This window comes from Pleurodeles waltl, chromosome 7, assembly GCF_031143425.1.
Source record: "Pleurodeles waltl isolate 20211129_DDA chromosome 7, aPleWal1.hap1.20221129, whole genome shotgun sequence".
Classification (NCBI taxonomy): domain Eukaryota; kingdom Metazoa; phylum Chordata; class Amphibia; order Caudata; family Salamandridae; genus Pleurodeles; species Pleurodeles waltl.
In genome coordinates, this window is record NC_090446.1 from 12,633,016 (window position 1) to 12,656,028 (window position 23,013).

The 23,013-nt window shown below is 46.5% G+C and overlaps 1 protein-coding gene and 1 long non-coding RNA gene across 5 annotated transcripts in view; both read right to left on the reverse strand.

Moving 5' to 3' along the window:
* LOC138247121 (basic salivary proline-rich protein 4-like) overlaps nucleotides 1–6,671 on the reverse strand; it is a 41,817-nt gene extending 35,146 nt beyond the window's left edge. For 2 of the 3 annotated variants that reach the window (XM_069201864.1, XM_069201863.1), the window contains exon 1: nucleotides 6,536–6,671. In XM_069201864.1, coding sequence (XP_069057965.1) covers nucleotides 6,536–6,608 — 73 coding nt within the window. In that variant the 5' untranslated portion in view covers nucleotides 6,609–6,671. The remainder of the gene's footprint in view (nucleotides 1–6,535) is intronic. The other variant, XM_069201865.1, reaches the window with a different exon arrangement.
* A 2,449-nt stretch (nucleotides 6,672–9,120) lies between these two features.
* LOC138247122 (uncharacterized) lies at nucleotides 9,121–22,609 on the reverse strand. Of its 2 annotated transcripts, none has more exons than XR_011194341.1 (3): nucleotides 22,085–22,609; nucleotides 12,586–12,671; nucleotides 9,121–9,244 (listed from the first exon to the last, which is right to left on the reverse strand). It is a non-coding gene; the product is annotated as an uncharacterized lncRNA (long non-coding RNA). The 2 variants fall into 2 exon arrangements; XR_011194342.1 differs by having other exon boundaries at nucleotides 22,046–22,609.
* Nucleotides 22,610–23,013: the final 404 nt, after the last annotated feature.

Genomic DNA, 23,013 nt, shown 5'->3' on the forward strand with positions numbered 1-23,013 from the left:
GCGGGCGGGTCACTTCATCACAAAAGTGACGGATAGCCCGTCCGCCATCTTACAAGCTCCATAGGATATAGTGGGATCGCAATACAGCGGACGGGATATCTGTCGTCTGTGGCAGAGTAACTCCTCCGCCAAACTCTAAATCCGGCCCTCAGTCTGCATTGGCCCTCCCAGACCTTTGTTGGTATTTGTTATGTCCAAAGCCCTCTTCACTTAAATCTTCTTTACTTGTAAAACCCATCGCAGTGCCCTAGGCCGGAGCCGTTTTTGACATTAATCGCTTCCTGTTCCAACTAATGCTTGATATTTTCACACTATGGACACTCTTTCTGTTTTTAGGGGTTTCCACTGCGCCTGCAACAAATCATCAAACAAATAAATGGTATTTTGACTATGTAAAAAAGCACATAGGTTAAGTCTGTCTCTTTCCTAAATACTGAAGGATGTTTACAGGCATCATCGTCCCCCTCTACAGCAAGCACCTAGAAACTCACCAGGAGAAATTCCATTTATGGAACTGGAACCAGCCAGAAACTACAGAAAGTTTGGGAATCAAGTATGAATGCAAAGGGAGACCCTACAATTGTCATGATGTACCCATCATTCATCTCACATGAAATCACCAGAAAGCGAGGCCCCGTCTGCAGAGATGAGCTTGTAGGCATGGAAATGCCCGCTGCATGGTAAACAGGCACTTTCCTCTGCCCTCTAAGTTCCCAACAGGGTGTTTCTGGTATGTATCTCCACTCTTGTTCAGGTTGGATTGGGAGTCTGTTCCCACTAAGTCCAACGCTTTCCTTACTGTCATTAAGGGTGGACCGGCCATAGTCTATTCCAATCCCCCAACGTCTATTTTTTTTTTAAATAATGTTTTTAATTTGCTGTTTTCATTTATTTTTTTATGATTGTGTTTTAAACTTTATTTTAGTATAATTGTTTATTTCAAATGTTTACTTTTTTGTTGTGAGGTTAGTTTTATGAAAATATTTATGTATTTTAATAATCTCATGATGTATGCTTTTGTTCTACATTTTAATGTATAGTTTATGAAACATATTTGTAATTATTATTGTTATTTTTTATTATTAAAGCTAGTTTAATAGTTTTATTTGTAGCCATTTTACGCATTTAGTTTTTTTATATTTCAGCTTAAATTTTGGAGGTATAACATTTAATTTTATGTTGCTAAATGAGTTTAAATAGAATTTTTAAAGTTAGTACATTTTTTAAAGTTAATTTAATGTTAAGTCATTAAAATTCAATATATTATCCCATGTAATGACGAAATTTTGGTCCATAATATTTACATAATGCGTATCCAAAGTTCATATTTTTATCCTCTATATTTTTTGCCAACTTTTTGTGTAGTATTATTTGTTAACTCAGTATTATGTCATACGACCGCCCTCAAGACTGGCATCTAGAGTCCTAAATGTGAGGTGGGCTCAAAGTGACCCCCTCCCCCTTTGCGAATCAGTTACCACCTCCTTTGAGGTGTCGGTCACTGTACAATTGCCTTAGACTGGAATTGCATTCGCAAAATCACTGATTCATATGTTACAGAATCGCAATTTGGAAGGATTGCCCTTCCCGCCCTTTCAAATTAATTTTCGATATGGGCTGTAAAACCCACTTTATAAGACGGCAAAACCTTTCCAATTTATAAACTGGATTTTCAACATTTGTAATAGTAATTTTACGCTTCCAAACCCTGTGAAAATTCAAATAGCAAAGTTCGCAACTCTTGCTGACTTGCACTGGCTCCTCCTGACATGCCTTATACTAAGGGACAACTGGCTTGTGAACAAACATGTTCAACGTTGACTAAAGTGAGTAAAAACATGTGAATCTACAAAGGTTCTCATGCTCCGCAAATAACCTGCAGTGGTATTTTAAGGGATGTAGAGATGCTACCACAGCAGTATCTGCTTAGAAAGAAGTTATTTCTTACACCGAGGGCTAGCTTGCTCCGGGCCCGGGTGCATCATCACAACCACCACCAAAGACCAGGTGGAGTGAAAGTGTGAACCCACACCATGGCTAAACAGCTTGCATCTTCCCTAAAGAGGAGGCAGCTGGGAAATGTTCAAAGAAGCTGGGGTTGGAAAGCATAGTCTCTCACCACGTTTTCCTCACCTTTTCCTGAGAATCACCCCTTTTTAGGACACATCACCCTCTTCTGCTGTCCCTGCAGACAGGATTAGAAAATGGTGGAAAAACACAGATGTCAAGTGCATATTTTGCACATGGCTTTGACGTAGGCTGAAGTATCTCCACTGGACAATGGGGCATATTTACAAGCGGTTTGCGCCACCGGTGGTCACTTTTTTGAGACGTAGCGACTGCGCAGGCTGCAGTGCCGTATCTTCGAGGCCACGCAAAGCCACTTTGCATGGCTTTTCATGGCCTTGTAGATATGGAGTCAGGCAACGCATTGTAAGTCACTGTGTTGTGTTACTCTCCATCCTTGGGCATTGCAGTGGGTTTTCTCACTCAACACCCATGGATTTTGACAAATTCCCTGATTTACAAGGATTTGTAAACTTGGGAATGCGTCTAAAGCCTACGCCTCCGGAGAAATACCTTTATTTCTCCTCGTCTTTTTCCTCTTTCTATGTGTGCTGCATTCTGCAGCACACATACAAGGAACAAAATGCCTCCACTGATTGTTTTTGTGTCGGAATGTGTACCTTCCTGCACAAAAACAATCATTGATACAACGCAGACAACCTTGCACCATGGTGCGAGCACGCCTGCATTGGCACATGGCAGCCGATTGAGCGCCTAAGCAGGGAAGGAGGACAGAAATGAACTGTATCTTATTCATATTCATTCCTGCCCTGTTCTTTTGATGCATGGCAGCGCAGCAAGAAGACCTCTCTGCGCCAAAATATTGTAAATATGCCCCAATGTTTGTCAGTGTTGTCGTAGCTGGAATACCCTTGAGTACGAGCCCCCTACCTACTACTGCTTCCCACCAGTAATCTTCGAACACCAGCAAGATGGTGACAGCATTGGTGAAAGATGATGGAATTCTGCTTTGACCTGCACTGGCTGTAAAGGAAGAGCTGATTTTAGGCTGAGTGTGGTCCTTATGGCTTCAATCGACAAAGCGCCAAGGGTTCTTGGCCCTGGCATCCCTGGCGAGGCCACCTCTGAGACCTGTGAAATCAGGATCTCTGTATTTTCCCACACGTGCCCTATGGGGCTGGCCTGACAACATTTACAAGGGCTGCTTTGGGTTCCCAGCCCTGCCTGCCTCTCTCTGCTCCACGACCACCCTGTCTGAGGGTCGTGGTACCCGTTGTAGGCTGGCGTGGTCCCAGAGGTGGATGATTGCGAATGGACCACCCTCAAGGCTTGGGTGAAGACAAGTGCAAATCTACCAAGGAGGATCTGTTAGTACTTCAGGGAAGAAACAGCATCATGCCGACCCACAACAAGGTCTGCCACTTTTGCATTTGGGCCCAAATACCGCACTGGTGGTCTGGGTTCAGCTACTGAAGCTTGGTGCCGCGAGCCTTGGAAGACTTTGGTTTCCACTGCCTTCCTCAGGTCTGCTTTGACCAATTTGCTTCACTCTTTTTTTGGATGGATGGAAATATGGATGTGAAATCCCATTAAAACGTGAGAAGAGGGTTGGATGGGGGGGGTGAGGAAGACAATGTATTGGTTGCAAGGTTGGGGTGCACTAGATGGTCCCCAGCAGCGCCATCTCTTTGGATTACCACCCGCCGTGAGCCTTGCGAGGTTGCCTCGATCATTGCCCCATTTTAGGCACTCTGAGGCCACCGGGTGTAGTGTCCTGCCGGTAGTGCTTAATTTGTAAATAAAGAGGTGCCGGTGCTCAAATCCCTCCTCTTAAACACGCAGCTGCTGCAATTAAAAGTGCGAGCACATAATAATGAGGCAGCTTAATCCTGAAGCCATCTCGGGCCTCTCCAATCCATTTACAGCCACTCCCTGTCCCTTCAACTCACTCATGCAGCTTCCTGCTTTAACCCTTTCTGGCCCTTTTCCGTTTTTCTCTTCCTCATCTTTCCCAGGTGTTTTTTGCTCGCAGTAAATGCTTGAGACAGAAAACTAAGCGCTGTCCCTCAAGTGCTGGTGCTCCGCACCGGAAGCAACAAGCGGGCACATTCTAGTGTTTCCACCAGCCACCCTGCTGCACACTCACACCACACCCACCCACCCACCACAGGCGTCACCAGTCAGCTGACCCTGCTAATAAAAAGGGCTCCAGTTACATCCACACACTATGGGGGTCATTCCGACCCCGGCGGGAGGCAGGCACCGCCCGCCGGGCGGAAACCGCCCAAACACCGCCCCGCGGTCAAATGACCGCAGGGACCATTCTAACTTTCCCGCGGGCGATCTTCAAAAGATCGCCCGCCAGTCCAGTGGGAAAGCCCCAGCAAAGATGAAGCCGGCTCCGAATGGAGCCGGCGGATTTGCTGGGGTGCGACGGGTGCAGTTGCACCCGTCGCGATTTTCAGTGTCTGCCAAGCAGACACTGAAAATCTTAATGGGGCCCTGTTAGCGGGCCCCTGCACTGCCCATGCCAGTGGCATGGGCAGTGCAGGGGCCCCCAGGGGCCCCACGACACCCGTTCCCGCCAGCCTCTTCCTGGCGGTTTAGGCTGGCGGGAAGGGGGTCGGAATCCAAGCAGCGCCGCCATGGAGGATTCCTTTGGCCAGGGGAAAACCGGCTGTCCGCGGCGGTATTGGCCAGGAAGCACTGCCAGCCTGTTGGCGGTGCTTCCGTGGTCGTTGGCCCTGGCGGTCAATGACCGCCAGGGTCAGAATGACCCCCTATGTGTCTATGTCACCTTTATTACTAGCATGAGGGCCTGTGGCCCCCAACACTGCAGGGAGGTGGTGACAAGGGCTCAGGGACCTTTGTTTTTCTGAGTGTGCACCAGTCAAGAAGCGGCCGAGCATCTGTTAATCACAGTGTCATTACAAGAAATAAATAAATCCGACCGTAAACCCTACACTTCACATGCTGGGGGGAGAGTGGCCGTGGTGAGATCGGTGAAGTATTAACTGAGAGTATTACAGCCCTCCGCATTGACGTCACTTAATGAAAACCTATATCTGACTCCTACGGACCCAGACCTTTTCGGATTTACTGTTGGCGATAAAAGCCTGATCGCCTCATTTCCGGAACGGGCGTTGAATCTGTCAACAATTCACTTTGTAATCTGTACCGCAGCTCTTCCAACTATGTAATAAGAAAGCTCTAGGCGGGGACGTTTTAAGGCATGGGCAACGTGGGCTCTGGCCCGGGGACCCCGCCTTTCAGGGGACCCCTGAGCCAGCTCTGTTCTCCACACAGTCCTGCCCCGATGAGCAGTAATTGGTTTTAAACAGAGATTGTTTTAAATACAATTTTTTCTTTCATTTATGTTTAATGTGATGATGTGCGAGAGTCTATTACAGACATTTAGCAGAGAAATGTGTTTGTTTCATGCACCATCCATAAAAAAGCCCCTTTTGATCAAAACAGGACTTCACATTTGAGAAATGGTAGGGGGGGGGGGAGAGATTATGTGCAGTGATATTCGTGAGCTGCTGTTGTGATACAATATTAAACACACACCTCCCTATCCCTGAATATTAGCTGTAAACACATTTACAGTTTGGATCAGGTGGTCTGTGCACTGTCAGTGACTTGCCAAGGAAGCCATGAAAGAGCTAAAATTGGTACATAAATTCGAGGCTGTTCCTAACAGGAACCTCCAAAATAAGTTTAGCACCGGGCCCCAAAAATCCTTAAAACGTCCCTGGCCCTAGGTTGCCCGAAGCCAGGAGAAATTGGTGTTCTACTCACTTCAAATGTTGATTCTGATGCGTAGGAAAGATGTTTTACAAATGACCACACATTTTGTGATATCAGTGTGGCATTGTTGTGTAATTCATGTTTACATTGGCACGCTTTCTAAAGTGTTGACTAATTCACTTAATAAGCAAACAAAAGCAAATCCTTGTGTTTTGTCCATAAATGCACCCCTCGAACTTATCCCGACTTACTTGGGAAGTGACTGCCAGTGGTCTCTGCGCACCACACACCCCACCCCTCAGCCCCCCAACCCAGCAGACAACCAGGGACTTGAGGTGGAAATATTGTCCAACCACAAATCTCGCGTGTCCTCGCGAGAGAACCACCATTTCCGCTTCTAGACTCGGCTCTCTAAACAAAACCTTGAGACCAGATCCTAAGCCTCTTCTCTACTATCACAAGTGGTCTCTCAGCCTCTCGTCAAGCCTCAGTCTCCCCAGTGGCAAGTGCCTAGAGGCAAACTATTGTGAGTCAGCGCTGTAAAAATGAGTACTCCTTCACTCACTCAGTCTCCAAGGATCTTTTCCCCTCTCTTTCGAGTATCCTCTATCACGCCCCCTTTCCTTATATTCACTTCTCAGTCTGTCCTCTACGAGCACTGTTACCCCTTCCATATACACTTCCCATCCGAGGTTTGCCCAAGCAGAGACCTCTATGTGTTTATGAGTAAGTAAACTTGTGAAGCAAAGTTACTCACCAGACCCTTCATGCGACTCTGAGGTGGCCCAGGCCAGGGAGAGCAGGGCGGAGAACAGCAGGAGAACCCTCATGGTAGACCCTTCGTCAAGGATTCTTCCAAAAACAGGAGCTGGCGCTGGATGGAGCCCACGACCTACGCTCTTTTAATACTCAACCCCGACATTGTCTCACACCAACATCCACACCACCATGGAAACCTGGAAATCCAGGAACCTGTAATTATCAGATTTATTTTGTGTCCTGCAGCTCGAGTTCCATTTGTCATCGTCACGCAAATGATCATTTCCAAGAAAGCCGGGCACTGGAAACCATGAAAAATCTCAGAACAAAACCCACCAGAATTCCTGTCCGCCCCTCATCAGGGTACACTGGGCGCTTACTGTTCTGACGCTTCCATCATGGGCCTTGTGGGATGTCATTGACGCACTAGCCATGGCTTGTGGCCCCCTTTGTGGAGATCCAATGACCAGCTCCACAAAGACCCCTTGTCTATGAAGGAGGGTAGATTTAATTTTCCACTTCTAGTACAGTCACAACATTAGCCTTGGTACTCTAGACATTCAACCACAGAAAGTGGTGTAATCTTACAAGGGTGAGGGCCAACACAGGGCAAAGCTCTGTAGATGGTCGCCGGACTGTGAGTGAAGAACAGAGTCATCATATCTTGTAGGCTCCATGGGATCCCATGACCAGGTGAGTCCCCAGGAAGTCAACGTTTGATGGTACCACCACTCAGGTCCACAGACAAGGGAGCTCCCACGAAAAAGAATCTTTAAAAATCTGGAAAACTCTCAGGTTGCATTCTACAAGTGGCGTAGAGTTCTCATTTTTTTCTCTGAATAGGTGTGAAATTTATGCAAAGTGTGGATTTTCATGCGCTGCCCACCTCTCCTAAACTTGCTTCTGAGGATAGTTCTGAGAGTGGACAGTTTGCGGAGTACCTAAAAGCTAGACGTGTGGTACCCCTACATCTGCACTGACTATGGAAGTGTTTGGAGAACTCTCTTCCCATTTCAACAGTCCCTGTTCTTCTTTTCAGCGTAAATTTAAATGATAAAATTGGTTGGCAACGTTTTCAGAATAGTTATTTATACCCACACTCTTTGTGGGTAACACCTCCCTTGTCAATCTCTACTGACCTGGACTCATGTTCCCTCTCCGAAGCGTATGACGGTGGAGATACTCATTACTTATGCAGCCGTGAGTTTCGTCTGTGAGCATGTATGTCCACCTGTCTTGACTCCAGTCATCAAGGTGAGACGCGTACACCCTTGATGGCACCGTTTGGGCTCATGCATGGTACATATTTGACCAAGAAGTGTTGTAAGTCGGCCCCGGGATATACTGCTAACAATGTACTTCAGTGATTTGCTATGCTTGACATTTATAGATCGAATGGCCACCCAACGGGCCTTTCAGCGCTGAAAAGTACTGTCTGTGACACAGTAGCTTAAATGAGGCATATCACTAAAAAGATGAGTCTTGAGAAGTTACCTGAATTTAGTTTCCTCTGTGGTCATTCTCAATGGTAATGGAAGCGTGTCCCAGAGTTTCGATGCCCGGTAGACAAAAGAATGCCCTCCGCTTCTGGTTTTCTCATTTTGGGCAGTGTTAAAAGCTTCTGGTCATGGGAGTGTAATGTACTTTTGGGGTTGTAGGCGACTAATAACCACTGTATTAGAGGAGAACTTTTGTTATACTTTGGATATTTGACACCTCTGATCAAAAAAAACCTTTGGCTCTCCTACCCTGACTCCGTAACAGACCATGGAAGCGAGAGTCCTTCGACCCAACCAGAAAAGACGTGAGGGCACAGGGTGGGAGCTGTTGACTGGTCTCGACTGGGACTGATGTGGAGCAGAAGCCACGCCCACATGCACTGTCTGCTAGTAGCTTCAGCAATGTTTCCCTGGTCTCAGCCTGCCACACTGTACACCTGTCCTGGACAGTCAAACCCACCATCCATACCAAGAAAATATATCACCTAGAGCAGTGACTGAAGTACATTCATGAACTTATGGAAGCTGGATGCTGGGTTTAGAGGGGCGGGGTCAACATGGGTGAGAGGTCAAAGTCCTGGCTAAAAAGGACAAAGTATTCTGTAACTATTTTGTTGGTCTTTCCCCTTCAGGTGACTCCATATAATATAACACATACCTTAAATGCAAAATAAAGGTAAGTAAAACTAAGCAGTGGCAAATGCACTGAGAGCAGTTGGGTAAATATTTTGAGAAATTGAAACTTGGGTGGGAAGATTGAGTGTGGACGAAGCAGCTTTGGATAGTTTCAGATCGTTCTGTGGACCCACAAATCTATGGGTGGGAGACCTAGAAACGGGTGGTCTAGTCCAACCCGTGTCTCACGCCGGACACCACTTGAGAAGATGAACTACATCGAACAAGGATTTTACGCAGGAGGAGAGGGACAAGTTCGAAAACCAGAACCAATCACTGCCTTAACCACAACCACCAACACTCACCACCCCCCCTCTAAGTCTACCAATGAAGCTGGAGTTTTCAAGATACCCCAAGACATCTTTTGAAAAGTTATACAACAATCTAAAAAATAGCATACTCATTTTCAATGGGAGATCTATGTAAACTTTTATTAACTATAAACTGAGTCTGATCAAAATAACCTGCTCCTCCACCTCTCAGAAAATGACAAATGTGACATTTCAGATGAGACGCGACCATCCACTTCTTTCCTGAAGGAGAAACACAGGGGGAAGAAGACAAGAGAGAAGAACTTTTAATAAACTAATCTACATATTATACAATCTATCAGTGCCTCCTAGTTACTGTAGCTGTTTCTGAAGAGCAGAGTCTTGTATTTACACTTTTTTTAAATAATAAAAAATACAACAGTTCAGTTTGACAGACAGTCCAGGCACAATTCTAGTGCAAATCAGCACGTGACATGTTTTGCTCACCTGTACTGGTTTTATGATACAAACGCCTTAATTCAAGGCTAAAATCAGATATTTAATGAGTAGAAAATGTTTCATATCATCCTCCTGGTAAGGGTGACTTATATTTAAGTTCTTCAAAACAAAACAATTGAATATGCTGTGTAAACAATGCTGCACCAACACACATCTTCCTTATTCAAGGACAATAGTTGTTCCCCTTTTATTACAGCAAGTGAAAGATTTGTGTATGATTTTTCAGACTGACAATATTTCTTTTTCACTTTTTAAGTAATCTGTGGAGCATACTATTGAATTCATATGGTCCTGATGAAGTCCTGTGAAACTCAACTAAGGGCTGAAACGATGCACCTACAATAGATGTGCCTATGGACGGGCTAATCTTTATATAAATGGAATAAGAATCCGGTTACATTGAGCACTATGTGTCATATATAAAGCAATCGGCTGATTTTACTGCTATTTTAGATGTTTTGCGCAAATGAACTACATATATTTCTTATAAAACCTGCAATGTATTGTGCCATGTTCACTGTTTGTCATTGTGCAATTTGTGTAAGAATAACAGACAGTTTTACAAGAAGCCACCTATCATGCAACATAGTATATGTATAAATCAAGGTTAAATTTAGTCAAAAAAGATTTGAATACTTTTTGTTGCAACCACTGCCATTTGGGAATTCACCTCTGGGTCCCCAAAAGGATACAGGGTTACCCTGTATATGTTTGTGGTTCCCTTTTGTATCCATCACATCCAAGTAGAGATTTGATAATCTTCACAGTCATGTTTGTAAGGAAGTTGTACAACACAGCACTCCCTATCAGCTGCCCGTGTACTGTTGCAACAGAATTTTCTTGGTATTTTGTTCCTACTGAGGCACGTGCAACCTCCCCTGAATTCAATGAAATCATTCTGGTTTTGTCTCTGAAATGGGGGTTCCTACTTTTCTTCTGGATCTTCTGACTAAGGTAGTTTTGCAAAATGTTCTTATAAAGAGCGATGCAAAGTTTCTTTGCTAAAAGTTGACTTGCTCTTTGCCTGTTACACCTCCCGTGCTGCGGCACCATAGCTAGTGAGAAGCTCTGCCCTAGTGCACGGACACCATATGAGGCTCCACACGCTCATCTCTCACCAGTTCCATCCTCAGATGGTCCACGACAGAAGAGAACAGCATCTAGACGTGGACTAGGTATAACTCCAACTCGGGTTGGCCAAGCCTTCACACCAAGGACCATATTAGGTGTCTCAGTCCCTGCACCACAAATCTACAGCCTCCTGTGCAAAAACCATGAAGGTCACTTAACAGTGACTCGCTACCCACTCAACACCAAGAGGATGACATTTCTACAAATGGATTTCCTTTTCTTAAAACCACATTGTCTGGTCAGGCAGCAGTTTGGGCCTTTGTAGAGAGAGTATATTGTTTTGGTCCTATAGGGGCTGCTACACAAAGGAAGCTGATCGAGTGAGTGAGTGGATGGAGTGATCTGAAGCAAGATGGGCCTGGGATCCACTTCTATAGGGCACTGTAGCCTAGAGTCATGTCAGCCCCAACCCGGGGCCAGAGGAGAGTATTGGCAACATCTACAACTGTGGGCTCCACTTGGTCGAGGTAGCACTACCGCCCGCCGCATGGTGAGTCATTCCTCGCGGCAGAGATTTCTTACTCTTTGTTCCAGTGTCCATGTCCTGTCAAGTGTGTGCTTGAACTTTAACCTCAAGGTGAGTCCGTGTGTTATTGTAACTCCACCCTGCATCTGCCGAACAACAGTGGAGGACACGCCTTCTGCAGCCTCACTGCCAAGTCTTTCAACAACCTCCCTCTCTCCACCTCCGGACCTCTGCGTCCCTGCTGGAATTCAGGAAAGGACTCTAGACCTTGATGTTCAAATGCTCACTCTCGAAGCAGCAAGGTTCTCAGCGGCTGGATACCCTCACGGGTGATCAGCCACGTTTTAGAAGTCCTGTTTGGTTGATATTCCATGGGGCACACCCCTCAAAGGAGGGGAGTGGAGGCAGACATTTATTTTGTGCAGTCTCGAGATTGTAAATGTGGCTTCCTTGACGGTCATTTCAGATGTATTCCTGAGTCAGCACCCTCACATTAGTGAGCACATCCCTGCAGGGGGTCTCACTCGTGGCACTTTTCACCCTGCGGGTAGGTGGTAGCGTGACCTCAGATTCTGACCAGTGTGAGCTCGCCAATGAAAAAAGCAAGTGAAAAGCTGAGAGTGGGGCAGATTTATCAAACTTTGATGCAGCAAGGTGCCGCAAGTCACTTTGCTACGCTGCGTGAAAGGGAAGGAATGTGGTTTGTTTAACATTATACCGCTCATCCTGTCCTTTACTTGCAGTGGCGCACAATGTGCTGCCTAGCGCCAACGCAGGCACCCTTGCGCCATGGTCAAGAGTGCCTTCATTTTCCTGCACAAAAACAATCCTCAGAGGCACTTTCCTCGTTCCATGTGTGCTGCAGAGTGTAGCAAACATAGTGAAAATAAATGAGAAGAAACACAGATATTTCTGTTTCACCTCGTGACGCCTTTCCTGGAGAGACGTAGCAGTATAACGCATTCCTAGATCTACTAGTAACGTCAAAACTGGGAATGCGCCAGAATCAATGGGTGGATGCGTGTGAAAACCCACGATTCACCCCTGGAACGCTGCCCTGCCACAGAGTAATGCAAGACAGCAATTCACGAGGTGGTGTTGCATGACTTGTTAAATATGAGTAGTTGTGTCGCCCATGCACCCCCTTGCGTGGCGCGGGGTAACACAACTCAGTGATAAGTATGCACACGCGTTTGAAAATTGTATCTTGATATTCACATAAGGGAAGGAAACACAAGCTAGTGTATACTGAGACATACAACCTGCACAGATGAGAGCAGACCTATGCATGCATGTGCTTGCAGCTGCAAACACATGCATTCATGATGTGCACACATGCACACACACTAATGCATATGCATGTATGCACAAACATATACAAACACACACACTTATATGTACAAATGTATTTGCACAAACATACAAACACCCACACTCATGCGTGTGCACGCACACATATTCATTCCCAATAACTCCAGCTTTCCTTGAACAATATATTCCTTCTTACCATGTTCTGAACCGTTCACTGTGCTGCAAGCAGGGACGAGGCCTTGTCGTTCCCGTGTTTTTGGGCCAAATTCCCTTTTAGTGCTTCTGTGTGAAGAAAAGGCGTGTAAATACAATGATGAAACGCGTATTTGCCTAGCTAAGGCTTTTACTAAGTATGTCATATGCCTTTGCTTACATTTATGGTTTCTCTCATATTATCATTATTGTTATTAAAAGAAGACCATTGAACATGAAAGGAAAATCTGTTTAGGTTAGAATGGCTGAGTGTGGGATTGATAAAGGAAGAAAGCGCTGACGTGAGGTGTGGTTAGAGGGGACATAACAGAAGAGACATTTTAAGGCATGGGCAACGTGGGCCATTGTCCAGGGCCCCCACCCTCCAGGGGGTCCCTGGTACAGTGAGTGGGGCAGTCCATATCCGCGCATTAATAGCAGTGCTAAGAAGCTTCTTTTTCTGACTGATAGCTGTGCATGGTCAGCCGGAACTGAAACGTTAATATATTCATAATTCAGGCTGTCAACAACCAAAGTTACTGCAGTGCAATGTGTGAAGGGGAGCGGACAGGACGGTCTTGTACCTACTGAGATACTGCATTGCTGCTCTCTGAACGAGCACCGCCTCACAATTTGGTTTCCTTGTGCCTTGTACACACTTTCGCAACTTAGTGCAAAGGTTGGTGCATGAGTCGAGCACAGGTTTTGTTCTGGAAAGGTGGCTTTCCAGCACAAAATACCACCCTTGGACAAACTTTAAGGGGCATGCATTGCGCCACTTTGTAACCCTTTGCGCTACTTTATGCCTGCGCCAGGCATAATGTATGCAAAGAGGGCATTCATCCTTTAGGGGGACCGAAAAATGGCACAAAGAAAATTAAGAGATTTCTTTGCATCATTTTTTTCTTCACTTTTAACGCCTCCTCAGAGCAGGCGTTAAAAGGAGGCATGCTATTGTTTACAATGAGCCTCAGTGGGCTTTGCAGGATTAGCATCAAAATTGTTGGCACTAACCATGAAAAGCTCTAACTAGCGTCATAATTCTGACGCCAGTTCCTTAACTACCGCCATGGTGCCCCATATCTTATATACGGCACACACATGGTGGTGTTAGGGGGACGTTAAGGGGTGCAAGAAAGCCACTTTTCTTAAATCAGGCCTTAAAACTTTTCCCACTTGGTATGCGTGCTGTACAGTGCAGCACACACAAATTGGGAAAAAAAAAATCTCGTACTTTGTACCTGCCTCAAGGAGCTGTATTTTAAGAGCAAAGTCTCCTCTACAAATGTTAGCAAAAAAAAAGACAAGAATAGGCAAGTGGCCCGGGAACACCCATGTACCACCCAGGGGATGCCCCCTTGAGGCAGAGTAATTCACAGTAGGACACAGCACAGCTTACCATTACTTGTAGTGCTAAACACATTTTGAGCTGGAGTGTAAGTAACAAATCATCACTTTGCAGAGTTTGCATCACTTCTGATGACTTTGTGGCAGCAGCAGTGGCTGATAAATGTGGCTCTTAGTGCGCATGTCTGGTCTGCCCAGCCTTACCCCTCACACTCCGAGACAGTTGGTGGCAATTACATTGAAAAGTAATCTCTGTGTCATTTCTTCTTACTTCACCTCACCTCTTCTACTTTACCCCTCTCCTAATGCTCTCTCTTTTTCTCTAGATCTTTGTCTACCTTCATCCTTCCTCTCAGTCTCTGATCTCCTTAACTCACTCTTGTCTACCTCACCTTCTTTCAATATCCCAATATACCTCACTCTGCTTCATCTGTCTCATCCACTGTCTCATGACGTTGGGTCTATGGCAATCTCTGGACTTGCCACTACTGTCTCTCACTGTCAGCCCCCTCTCTCTACCTCAACATTCTCTCCCTTGCTGCAGGTAATGAGACCCCAGTACCTTCTCCCTTGCTGCAGGTAATGAGACCACTGTATTTTCTCCCTTGCTGCAGGTAATGAGACCTCTGTACCTTCTCCATTGCTGCAGGTGATGAGAGCTCAGTAACTCCTTCCTTGCTGCAGGTAATGAGACCTTTGTACCTTCTCCCTTGCTGCAGGTAATGAGAGCTCAATAACTCCTTCCTTGCTGCAGGTAATGAGACCTCAGTACCTTCTCCCTTGCTGCAGGTAATGAGACCTCAGTACCTTCTTGCTTGGTGCAGGTAATAAGACCTCAGTACCTTCTCCTTTGCTGCAGGTAATGAGACCTCTGTACCTCCTCCCTTGCTTCAGGTGATAAGAGCTCAGTAACTCCTTCCTTGCTGCAGGTAATGAGACCTCGGTACCTTCTCCCTTGCTACAGGTAATGAGACCTCAGTACCTTCTCCATTGCTGCAGGTAATGAGACCTTTGTACCTTCTCCCTTGCTGCAGGTAATGAGAGCACAGTACCTTCTCCCTTGCTGCAGGTAATGAGACCTCAGTACCTTCTCCATTGCTGCAGGTAATGAGACCTTTGTACCTTCTCCCTTGCTGCAGGTAATGAGAGCTCAGTAACTCCTTCCTTGCTGCAGGTAATGAGACCTCAGTACCTTCTCCCTTGCTACAGGTAATGACACTTCAGTACCTTCTCCCTTGCTGCAGGTAATGAGACCTCTGTACCTTCTCCCTTGCTGCAGGTAATGAGACCTTTGTACCTTCTCCCTTGCTGCAGGTAATGAAACCTCTGTACCTTATCCCCTCCTGCAGGTAATGAGAGCTCAGTAACTCCTTCCTTGCTGCAGGTAATGAGACCTCTATACCTTCTCCCTTGCGACAGGCAATGAGAGCTTGGTACCTTTTCCCTTGCTTTATGTAATGAGACCTCAGTACCTTCTCCCTTGCTGCAGGTAATGAGACCTCTGTACCTTCTCCCTTGCTGCAGGTAATGAGACCTCAGTACCTTCTCCATTGCTGCAGGTAATGAGCCCTCAGTACCTTCTCCCTTGCTGCAGGTAATGAGAGCTCAGTAACTCCTTCCTTGCTGCAGGTAATGAGACCTCTATACCTTCTCCCTTACGACAGGCAATGAGAGCTTGGTACCTTCTCCCTTGCTGCAGGTAATGAGACCTCGGTACCTTCTCCCTTGCTACAGGTAATGACACTTCAGTACCTTCTCCTTTGCTGCAGGTAATTAGACCTCTGTACCTTCTCCCTTGCTGCAGGTAATGAAACCTCTGTACCTTCTCCCCTGCTGCAGGTAATGAGAGCTCAGTAACTCCTTTCTTGCTGCAGGTGATGAGAGCTCAGTACCTTCTCCCTTGCTACAGGTAATGAGACTTCAGTACCTTCTCCTTTGTTGCAGGTAATGAGACCTCTATACCTCTCCCTTGTGACAGGCAATGAGAGCTTGGTACCTTCTCCCTTGCTTCATGTAATGAGACCTCAGTACCTTCTCCCTTGCTGCAGGTAATGAGACCTCGCTATCTTCTCCCTTGCTGCAAGTAATGAGACCTCTGTACCTTCTCCCTTGCTGCAGGTAAGGAAACCTCTGTACCTTCTCCCCTGCTGCAGGTAATGAGAGCTCAGTAACTCCTTCCTTGCTGCAGGTAATGAGACCTCTATACCTTCTCCCTTGCGACAGGTAATGAGAGCTTGGTACCTTCTCCCTTGCTTCATGTAATGAGACCTCAGTACCTGCTCCCTTGCTGCAGGTAATGAGAGTTCAGTAACTCCTTCCTTGCTGCAGGTAATGAAACCTCTGTACCTTCTCCCCTGCTGCAGGTAATGAGAGCTCAGTAACTCCTTTCTTGCTGCAGGTGATGAGACCTCAGTACCTTCTCCCTTGCTACAGGTAATGAGACCTCTGTACCTTCTCCCTTGCTGCAGGCAATGAGACCTCAGTACCTTCTCCCTTGCTGCAGGTAATGAGACCTCTGTACCTTCTCCCTTGCTGCAGGTAATGAGACTTCAGTACCTTTTCCTTTGTTGCAGGTAATGAGACCTCTATACCTTCTCCCTTGTGATAGGCAATGAGAGCTTGGTACCTTCTCCCTTGCTTCATGTAATGAGACCTCAGTACCTTCTCCCTTGCTGCAGGTAATGAGACCTCAGTATCTTCTCCCTTGCTGCAGGTAATGAGACCTTTGTACCTTCTCCCTTGCTGCAGGTAATGAAACCTCTGTACCTTATCCCCTCCTGCAGGTAATGAGAGCTCAGTAACTCCTTCCTTGCTGCAGGTAATGAGACCTCTATACCTTCTCCCTTGCGACAGGCAATGAGAGCTTGGTACCTTTTCCCTTGCTTCATGTAATGAGACCTCAGTACCTTCTCCCTTGCTGCAGGTAATGAGACCTCTGTACCTTCTCCCTTGCTGCAGGTAATGAGACCTCAGTACCTTCTCCATTGCTGCAGGTAATGAGACCTTTGTACCTTCTCCCTTGCTGCAGGTAATGAGAGCACAGTACCTTCTCCCTTGCTGCAGGTAATGAGACCTCAGTACCTTCTCCATTGCTGCAGGTAATGAGACCTTTGTACCTTCTCCCTTGCTGCAGGTAATGAGAGCTCAGTAACTCCTTCCTTGCTGCAGGTAATGAGACCTCAGTACCTTCTCCCTTGCTACAGGTAATGACACTTCAGTACCTTCTCCCTTGCTGCAGGTAATGAGACCTCTGTACCTTCTCCCTTGCTGCAGGTAATGAGACCTTTGTACCTTCTCCCTTGCTGCAGGTAATGAAACCTCTGTACCTTATCCCCTCCTGCAGGTAATGAGAGCTCAGTAACTCCTTCCTTGCTGCAGGTAATGAGACCTCTATACCTTCTCCCTTGCGACAGGCAATGAGAGCTTGGTACCTTTTCCCTTGCTTTATGTAATGAGACCTCAGTACCTTCTCCCTTGCTGCAGGTAATGAGACCTCTGTACCTTCTCCCTTGCTGCAGGTAATGAGACCTCAGTACCTTCTCCATTGCTGCAGGTAATGAGCCCTCAGTACCTTCTCCCTTGCTGCAGGTAATGAGAGCTCAGTAACTCCTTCCTTGCTGCAGGTAATGAGACCTCTATACCTTCTCCCTTACGACAGGCAATGAGAGCTTGGTACCTTCTCCCTTGCTGCAGGTAATGAGACCTCGGTACCTTCTCCCTTGCTACAGGTAATGACACTTCAGTACCTTCTCCTTTGCTGCAGGTAATTAGACCTCTGTACCTTCTCCCTTGCTGCAGGTAATGAAACCTCTGTACCTTCTCCCCTGCTGCAGGTAATGAGAGCTCAGTAACTCCTTTCTTGCTGCAGGTGATGAGAGCTCAGTACCTTCTCCCTTGCTACAGGTAATGAGACTTCAGTACCTTCTCCTTTGTTGCAGGTAATGAGACCTCTATACCTCTCCCTTGTGACAGGCAATGAGAGCTTGGTACCTTCTCCCTTGCTTCATGTAATGAGACCTCAGTACCTTCTCCCTTGCTGCAGGTAATGAGACCTCGCTATCTTCTCCCTTGCTGCAAGTAATGAGACCTCTGTACCTTCTCCCTTGCTGCAGGTAAGGAAACCTCTGTACCTTCTCCCCTGCTGCAGGTAATGAGAGCTCAGTAACTCCTTCCTTGCTGCAGGTAATGAGACCTCTATACCTTCTCCCTTGCGACAGGTAATGAGAGCTTGGTACCTTCTCCCTTGCTTCATGTAATGAGACCTCAGTACCTGCTCCCTTGCTGCAGGTAATGAGAGTTCAGTAACTCCTTCCTTGCTGCAGGTAATGAAACCTCTGTACCTTCTCCCCTGCTGCAGGTAATGAGAGCTCAGTAACTCCTTTCTTGCTGCAGGTGATGAGACCTCAGTACCTTCTCCCTTGCTACAGGTAATGAGACCTCTGTACCTTCTCCCTTGCTGCAGGCAATGAGACCTCAGTACCTTCTCCCTTGCTGCAGGTAATGAGACCTCTGTACCTTCTCCCTTGCTGCAGGTAATGAGACTTCAGTACCTTTTCCTTTGTTGCAGGTAATGAGACCTCTATACCTTCTCCCTTGTGATAGGCAATGAGAGCTTGGTACCTTCTCCCTTGCTTCATGTAATGAGACCTCAGTACCTTCTCCCTTGCTGCAGGTAATGAGACCTCAGTATCTTCTCCCTTGCTGCAGGTAATGAGACCTTTGTACCTTCTCCCTTGCTGCAGGTAATGAAACCTCTGTACCTTATCCCCTCCTGCAGGTAATGAGAGCTCAGTAACTCCTTCCTTGCTGCAGGTAATGAGACCTCTATACCTTCTCCCTTGCGACAGGCAATGAGAGCTTGGTACCTTTTCCCTTGCTTCATGTAATGAGACCTCAGTACCTTCTCCCTTGCTGCAGGTAATGAGACCTCTGTACCTTCTCCCTTGCTGCAGGTAATGAGACCTCAGTACCTTCTCCATTGCTGCAGGTAATGAGCCCTCAGTACCTTCTCCCTTGCTGCAGGTAATGAGAGCTCAGTAACTCCTTCCTTGCTGCAGGTAATGAGACCTCTATACCTTCTCCCTTACGACAGGCAATGAGAGCTTGGTACCTTCTCCCTTGCTTCATGTAATGAGACCTCAGTACCTTCTCCCTTGCTGCAGGTAATGAGACCTCTGTACCTTCTCCCTTGCTGCAGGTAATGAGACCTCAGTACCTTCTCCCTTGCTGCAGGTAATGAGACCTCTGTACCTTCCCCCTTGCTGCAGGTAATGAGAGCTCAGTAACTCTTTTCTTGCTGCAGGTGATGAGAGCTCAGTACCTTCTCCCTTGCTGCAGGTAATGAGACCTCTGTACCTTCTCCCTTGCTGCAGGTAATGAGACCTCTGTACCTTCTGCCTTGCTGCAGGTAATGAGACCTCAGTACATTCTCCCTTGCTGCAGGTAATGAGAGCTCAGTAACTCCTTTCTTGCTGCAGGTGATGAGAGCTCAGTACCTTCTCCCTTGCTGCAGGTAATGAGACCTCTGTACCTTCTCCCTTGCTGCAGGTAATGAGAGCTCAGTACCTTCTCCCTTGCTGCAGGTAATGAGACCTCTGTACCTTCTCCATTGCTGCAGGTAATGAGACCTCAGTACGTTCTCCCTTGCTGCAGGACCCTCTAAGTGAGCAGGTAAGTGGCTTGATCAGCTGGAATGAAGCGAGAGTTAGAGGTCTTTCACCTGATTGTTCCAGACCACTTGCTCTCTACCTTAGTTATAAGTTATGATCAAAAGATAGACTCGGTGCAGGGTAGAGCCCCTTTGTGGAGACAGATGAGTGAAACATTGTAAATTTACTCTCTTAGGTTTGCACCTTCGTTTGGAGTAGATTTACCAATTATTATTCGAAATTTACCAATGTTTCCCAGAGTACTGCTGGGAGCTGGAAATACACTGATTTCCAGGAGCCTCGCAGGTGTTAGTATTTACACATGCACAACTATACAAGGTGCTCATTTAAGCATGCATAAATGAACAGCAATAGTGCTCTTTTTCCTCTCAGGGTGGGAAATATTTTTCCTGATGAGAAACTCCTTTCCATGCACCCCCAATTCTGAGAGTGTGACCCACCTATTCCCACCTATTTACTTCCGCCTTTGACTAGAGAAAGCTTAAAATCTATTTCAAGGTTTGATGTTCAGCTATTTTGTCAAGAATGATGCACTGGAATGTCTCGTCCCAGCACCAGGGAGAAGATTTAGGGGCATATATACCAGGAAAAGGTGCATCAGTCCTGATGCGCAACTTTTTTGCATCCCCTCTGCCCCCCCAATGACACCATGGTTGCGCCGTATATACAATATGGTGCACCATGGCAGTGGTTACCACAATGGCGTCTGAATTTTTGACGCTATTGTGGCGCTGTGCTGCACTAGTGCCAAAAATATTGACGCTAGTCTAGCAATGCACAGGGACAGCCACAGGTGATTGTGGGTGCGTCGTTTAAACACCTGCCCTGAGCAGGCATTAAAAATGACAGAAAAAATAGCGCAGTTAAATCTTGTAAATTTCACTGCACCCTTTTTTCAGGCCTCCCTGAGTGTGAACGCTCACCTTGCATACACTTAACCTGGTGCAGGCATTATGTGGCGCAAGGGGGTGGCACAAGGGGTTGCAAAGTGCCACAATGCATGCATTGCACTAATTTGAAAATATGGCGCAGGGGAATGGCCTCCTTACAACCACCGTAGTCTCATAAAATGATGCAAAGATGGAGTTAAAACAGCGTAAGGGGCTTGTAAATCTGTCCCCTAGTTCCACCTAACATTATACCTAATAGCGGAATATCACATGACAGTGAAGCCATTTACGGGTGTGACTTCAGGTTTAGTGACGTACAAGCCTGAATAATATCAGCACGGTTGTCCCGTGGGACTCATTTTTAGGCATACACCTCAAATACGTTCAAAGGAGTCCCTTCAGCATTTAAATATTCCAATACACATCAAAATATATAGATTTACATATTGGTGGAAGGGTTACTTCGTCACAACGGCGGCCAGATACATGAAGTGAAGGAATCAAGGTTTTGTATAGTTTTACGTGCAATGCAGCAGACAGGTGGACGAACATTATTACCTGACACCTTCACCGGTTCCAATGAAGGATTGCAGTGGGAAATATATTTACAATTCAGATGAAAATCTGAAAAATACTTTTGGTGGAATGAAAAGATGAGTTTGGAATGTTCTTTTTGGAACTCTGCAGAGAGTTGTTCTATGGAGAAGGGCTTAAAACTGACAATTTGTCCAGAAGTTGCAATGGTCACCAATACAACAGTCCTCTGCGTAATCAGTTTCATAACACAGGATGCTCAGTCTTTAATGTTCTTCTGAATCCTCTCATATCGAGCTACATTTAGATCAGATCCGGGGTGGGGTCTCCGCACTCCGCACTCCGAGATATAATTTAAAGATCACCAAATTGAACATGAATTAGAAGTAGTTTGATTATTTTTAATAAATATTATTGTTACATTCATTTTTAAATTTGAAAAAGGTTAATTAAACATTTAAAAATAATAATTGGTTTATTTATAGGCTTCGTTTAACATTCAATAAAATATATTTATATTTTCAAACAGTTTAAATATATTTATGTATGTTAATATTACTTCCCATAGGGTTTTCGTTAAAGTCGGAGCCCCATCTTTTTCCATGGGAAGATGATAAGGAAGGAGGGGTTGCCCATGTGTGGTGCTGGACGCCCTACAGCTTTGGGGTGGAGTGCATTTACAGCTGTATTGGGTTCTTTTTGGATGTTAACTATAGAAGTGCAGTCTGAGAACAGCAATGAGTTTATTCTTGTATAGGTTGGTGCATCCCTTCCGTACAGCCCCCCAGAACCCTCTGTGCACCTCTCTTGACTCTCCCGTCAACCCCCCCCCCCCCCCCCTCAGCCATACTATTCCTCTGGACCTCAGCACTCAGGTGTGTGAACAGTGTTTGCTAGTGCAGTAGTTTGTAATATGCCCCTCTGGCTGTAATGACCTGGAAGCAGGTGGGCATCCCACACGGTTCTTGTATCACAGTCAACATTAAAATGGCCCAAACCTGTGCAGACGGAGAAGATTGCTCACCTTTATGCACACGTTACAGGGGTGAGATAACACACACACCTGCTGGGCCCAATGATGAACATCCCACTGTAGTGCCTGGAAGCCGGCGCGAGTATGTAAACCCCGCTTCTGTCCTGGCAGGGGCAGGATGTGCAGCCGGAGTTCCTGCTTCGCCTTTTAATCCATCCTTTCCTACGTTTTCACGAGGAGCGGAAGATAAAATAAGGTTTTCGCTGCGTGGTTGCTCCCCATATACTGAAAAGGACAACAGTTTGAGTGGCCTTTTTCTGGCAGTTCGGCACAGCGGCTTGTGGATGCCCGAAGCAGTGGAGGGGGTGATGGCACCAGACTGAAGCCTGGAAGAGGGGGCATTACATGCTGCCCCCCGACCGTGGCTCAGGTTCGTTCGGGTGCAGGAATCGGGCCAGCCAAACGGGGCCCGTTGTCCCTGTACACCCGACCCCGCATTCAAGGCCCCACTCAATGTGGAGCAAAGTCGAACCCCGCCCCTCTCGGCCCCTAATCCAGGCCTCCGGGTCAATGAGAATATCCCCCTTCTGGACAGCCTGTGCCCTGGCACCAGTGAACCAGCGCTGCGCATGCGCGCTGGGGCCACAGGCGGCTGCATGAATTGCCCATGTCCAGCTGTGATGACGTCATCACAGGTGTAGATATGCCCATGTAATAACTCTCTCTGTATTATACAGGTCTTCACACGAGTGTGTTTTACGCACTTCAACACAATCTTCTGTTGGTCAAGCAGGTGGCATTGTGCATACACCTTTGCTTCCTTTGAGTGGCATCCACGACCCTCTGTGATTTGTTCACAAAGTTAGCGCCAGTTCCCATGTGCAGAGCACTGTGCGGGTTTAAACCGTGCAGCACTGGGACTGTGCTGTAGGCCTGCTTGTCTTCTTGATACAGAAAGCTGATCGGGGTAAAGCTTCGGGAGTTTGTTTTATGTAACATTATATGCTAAATATTGTCTC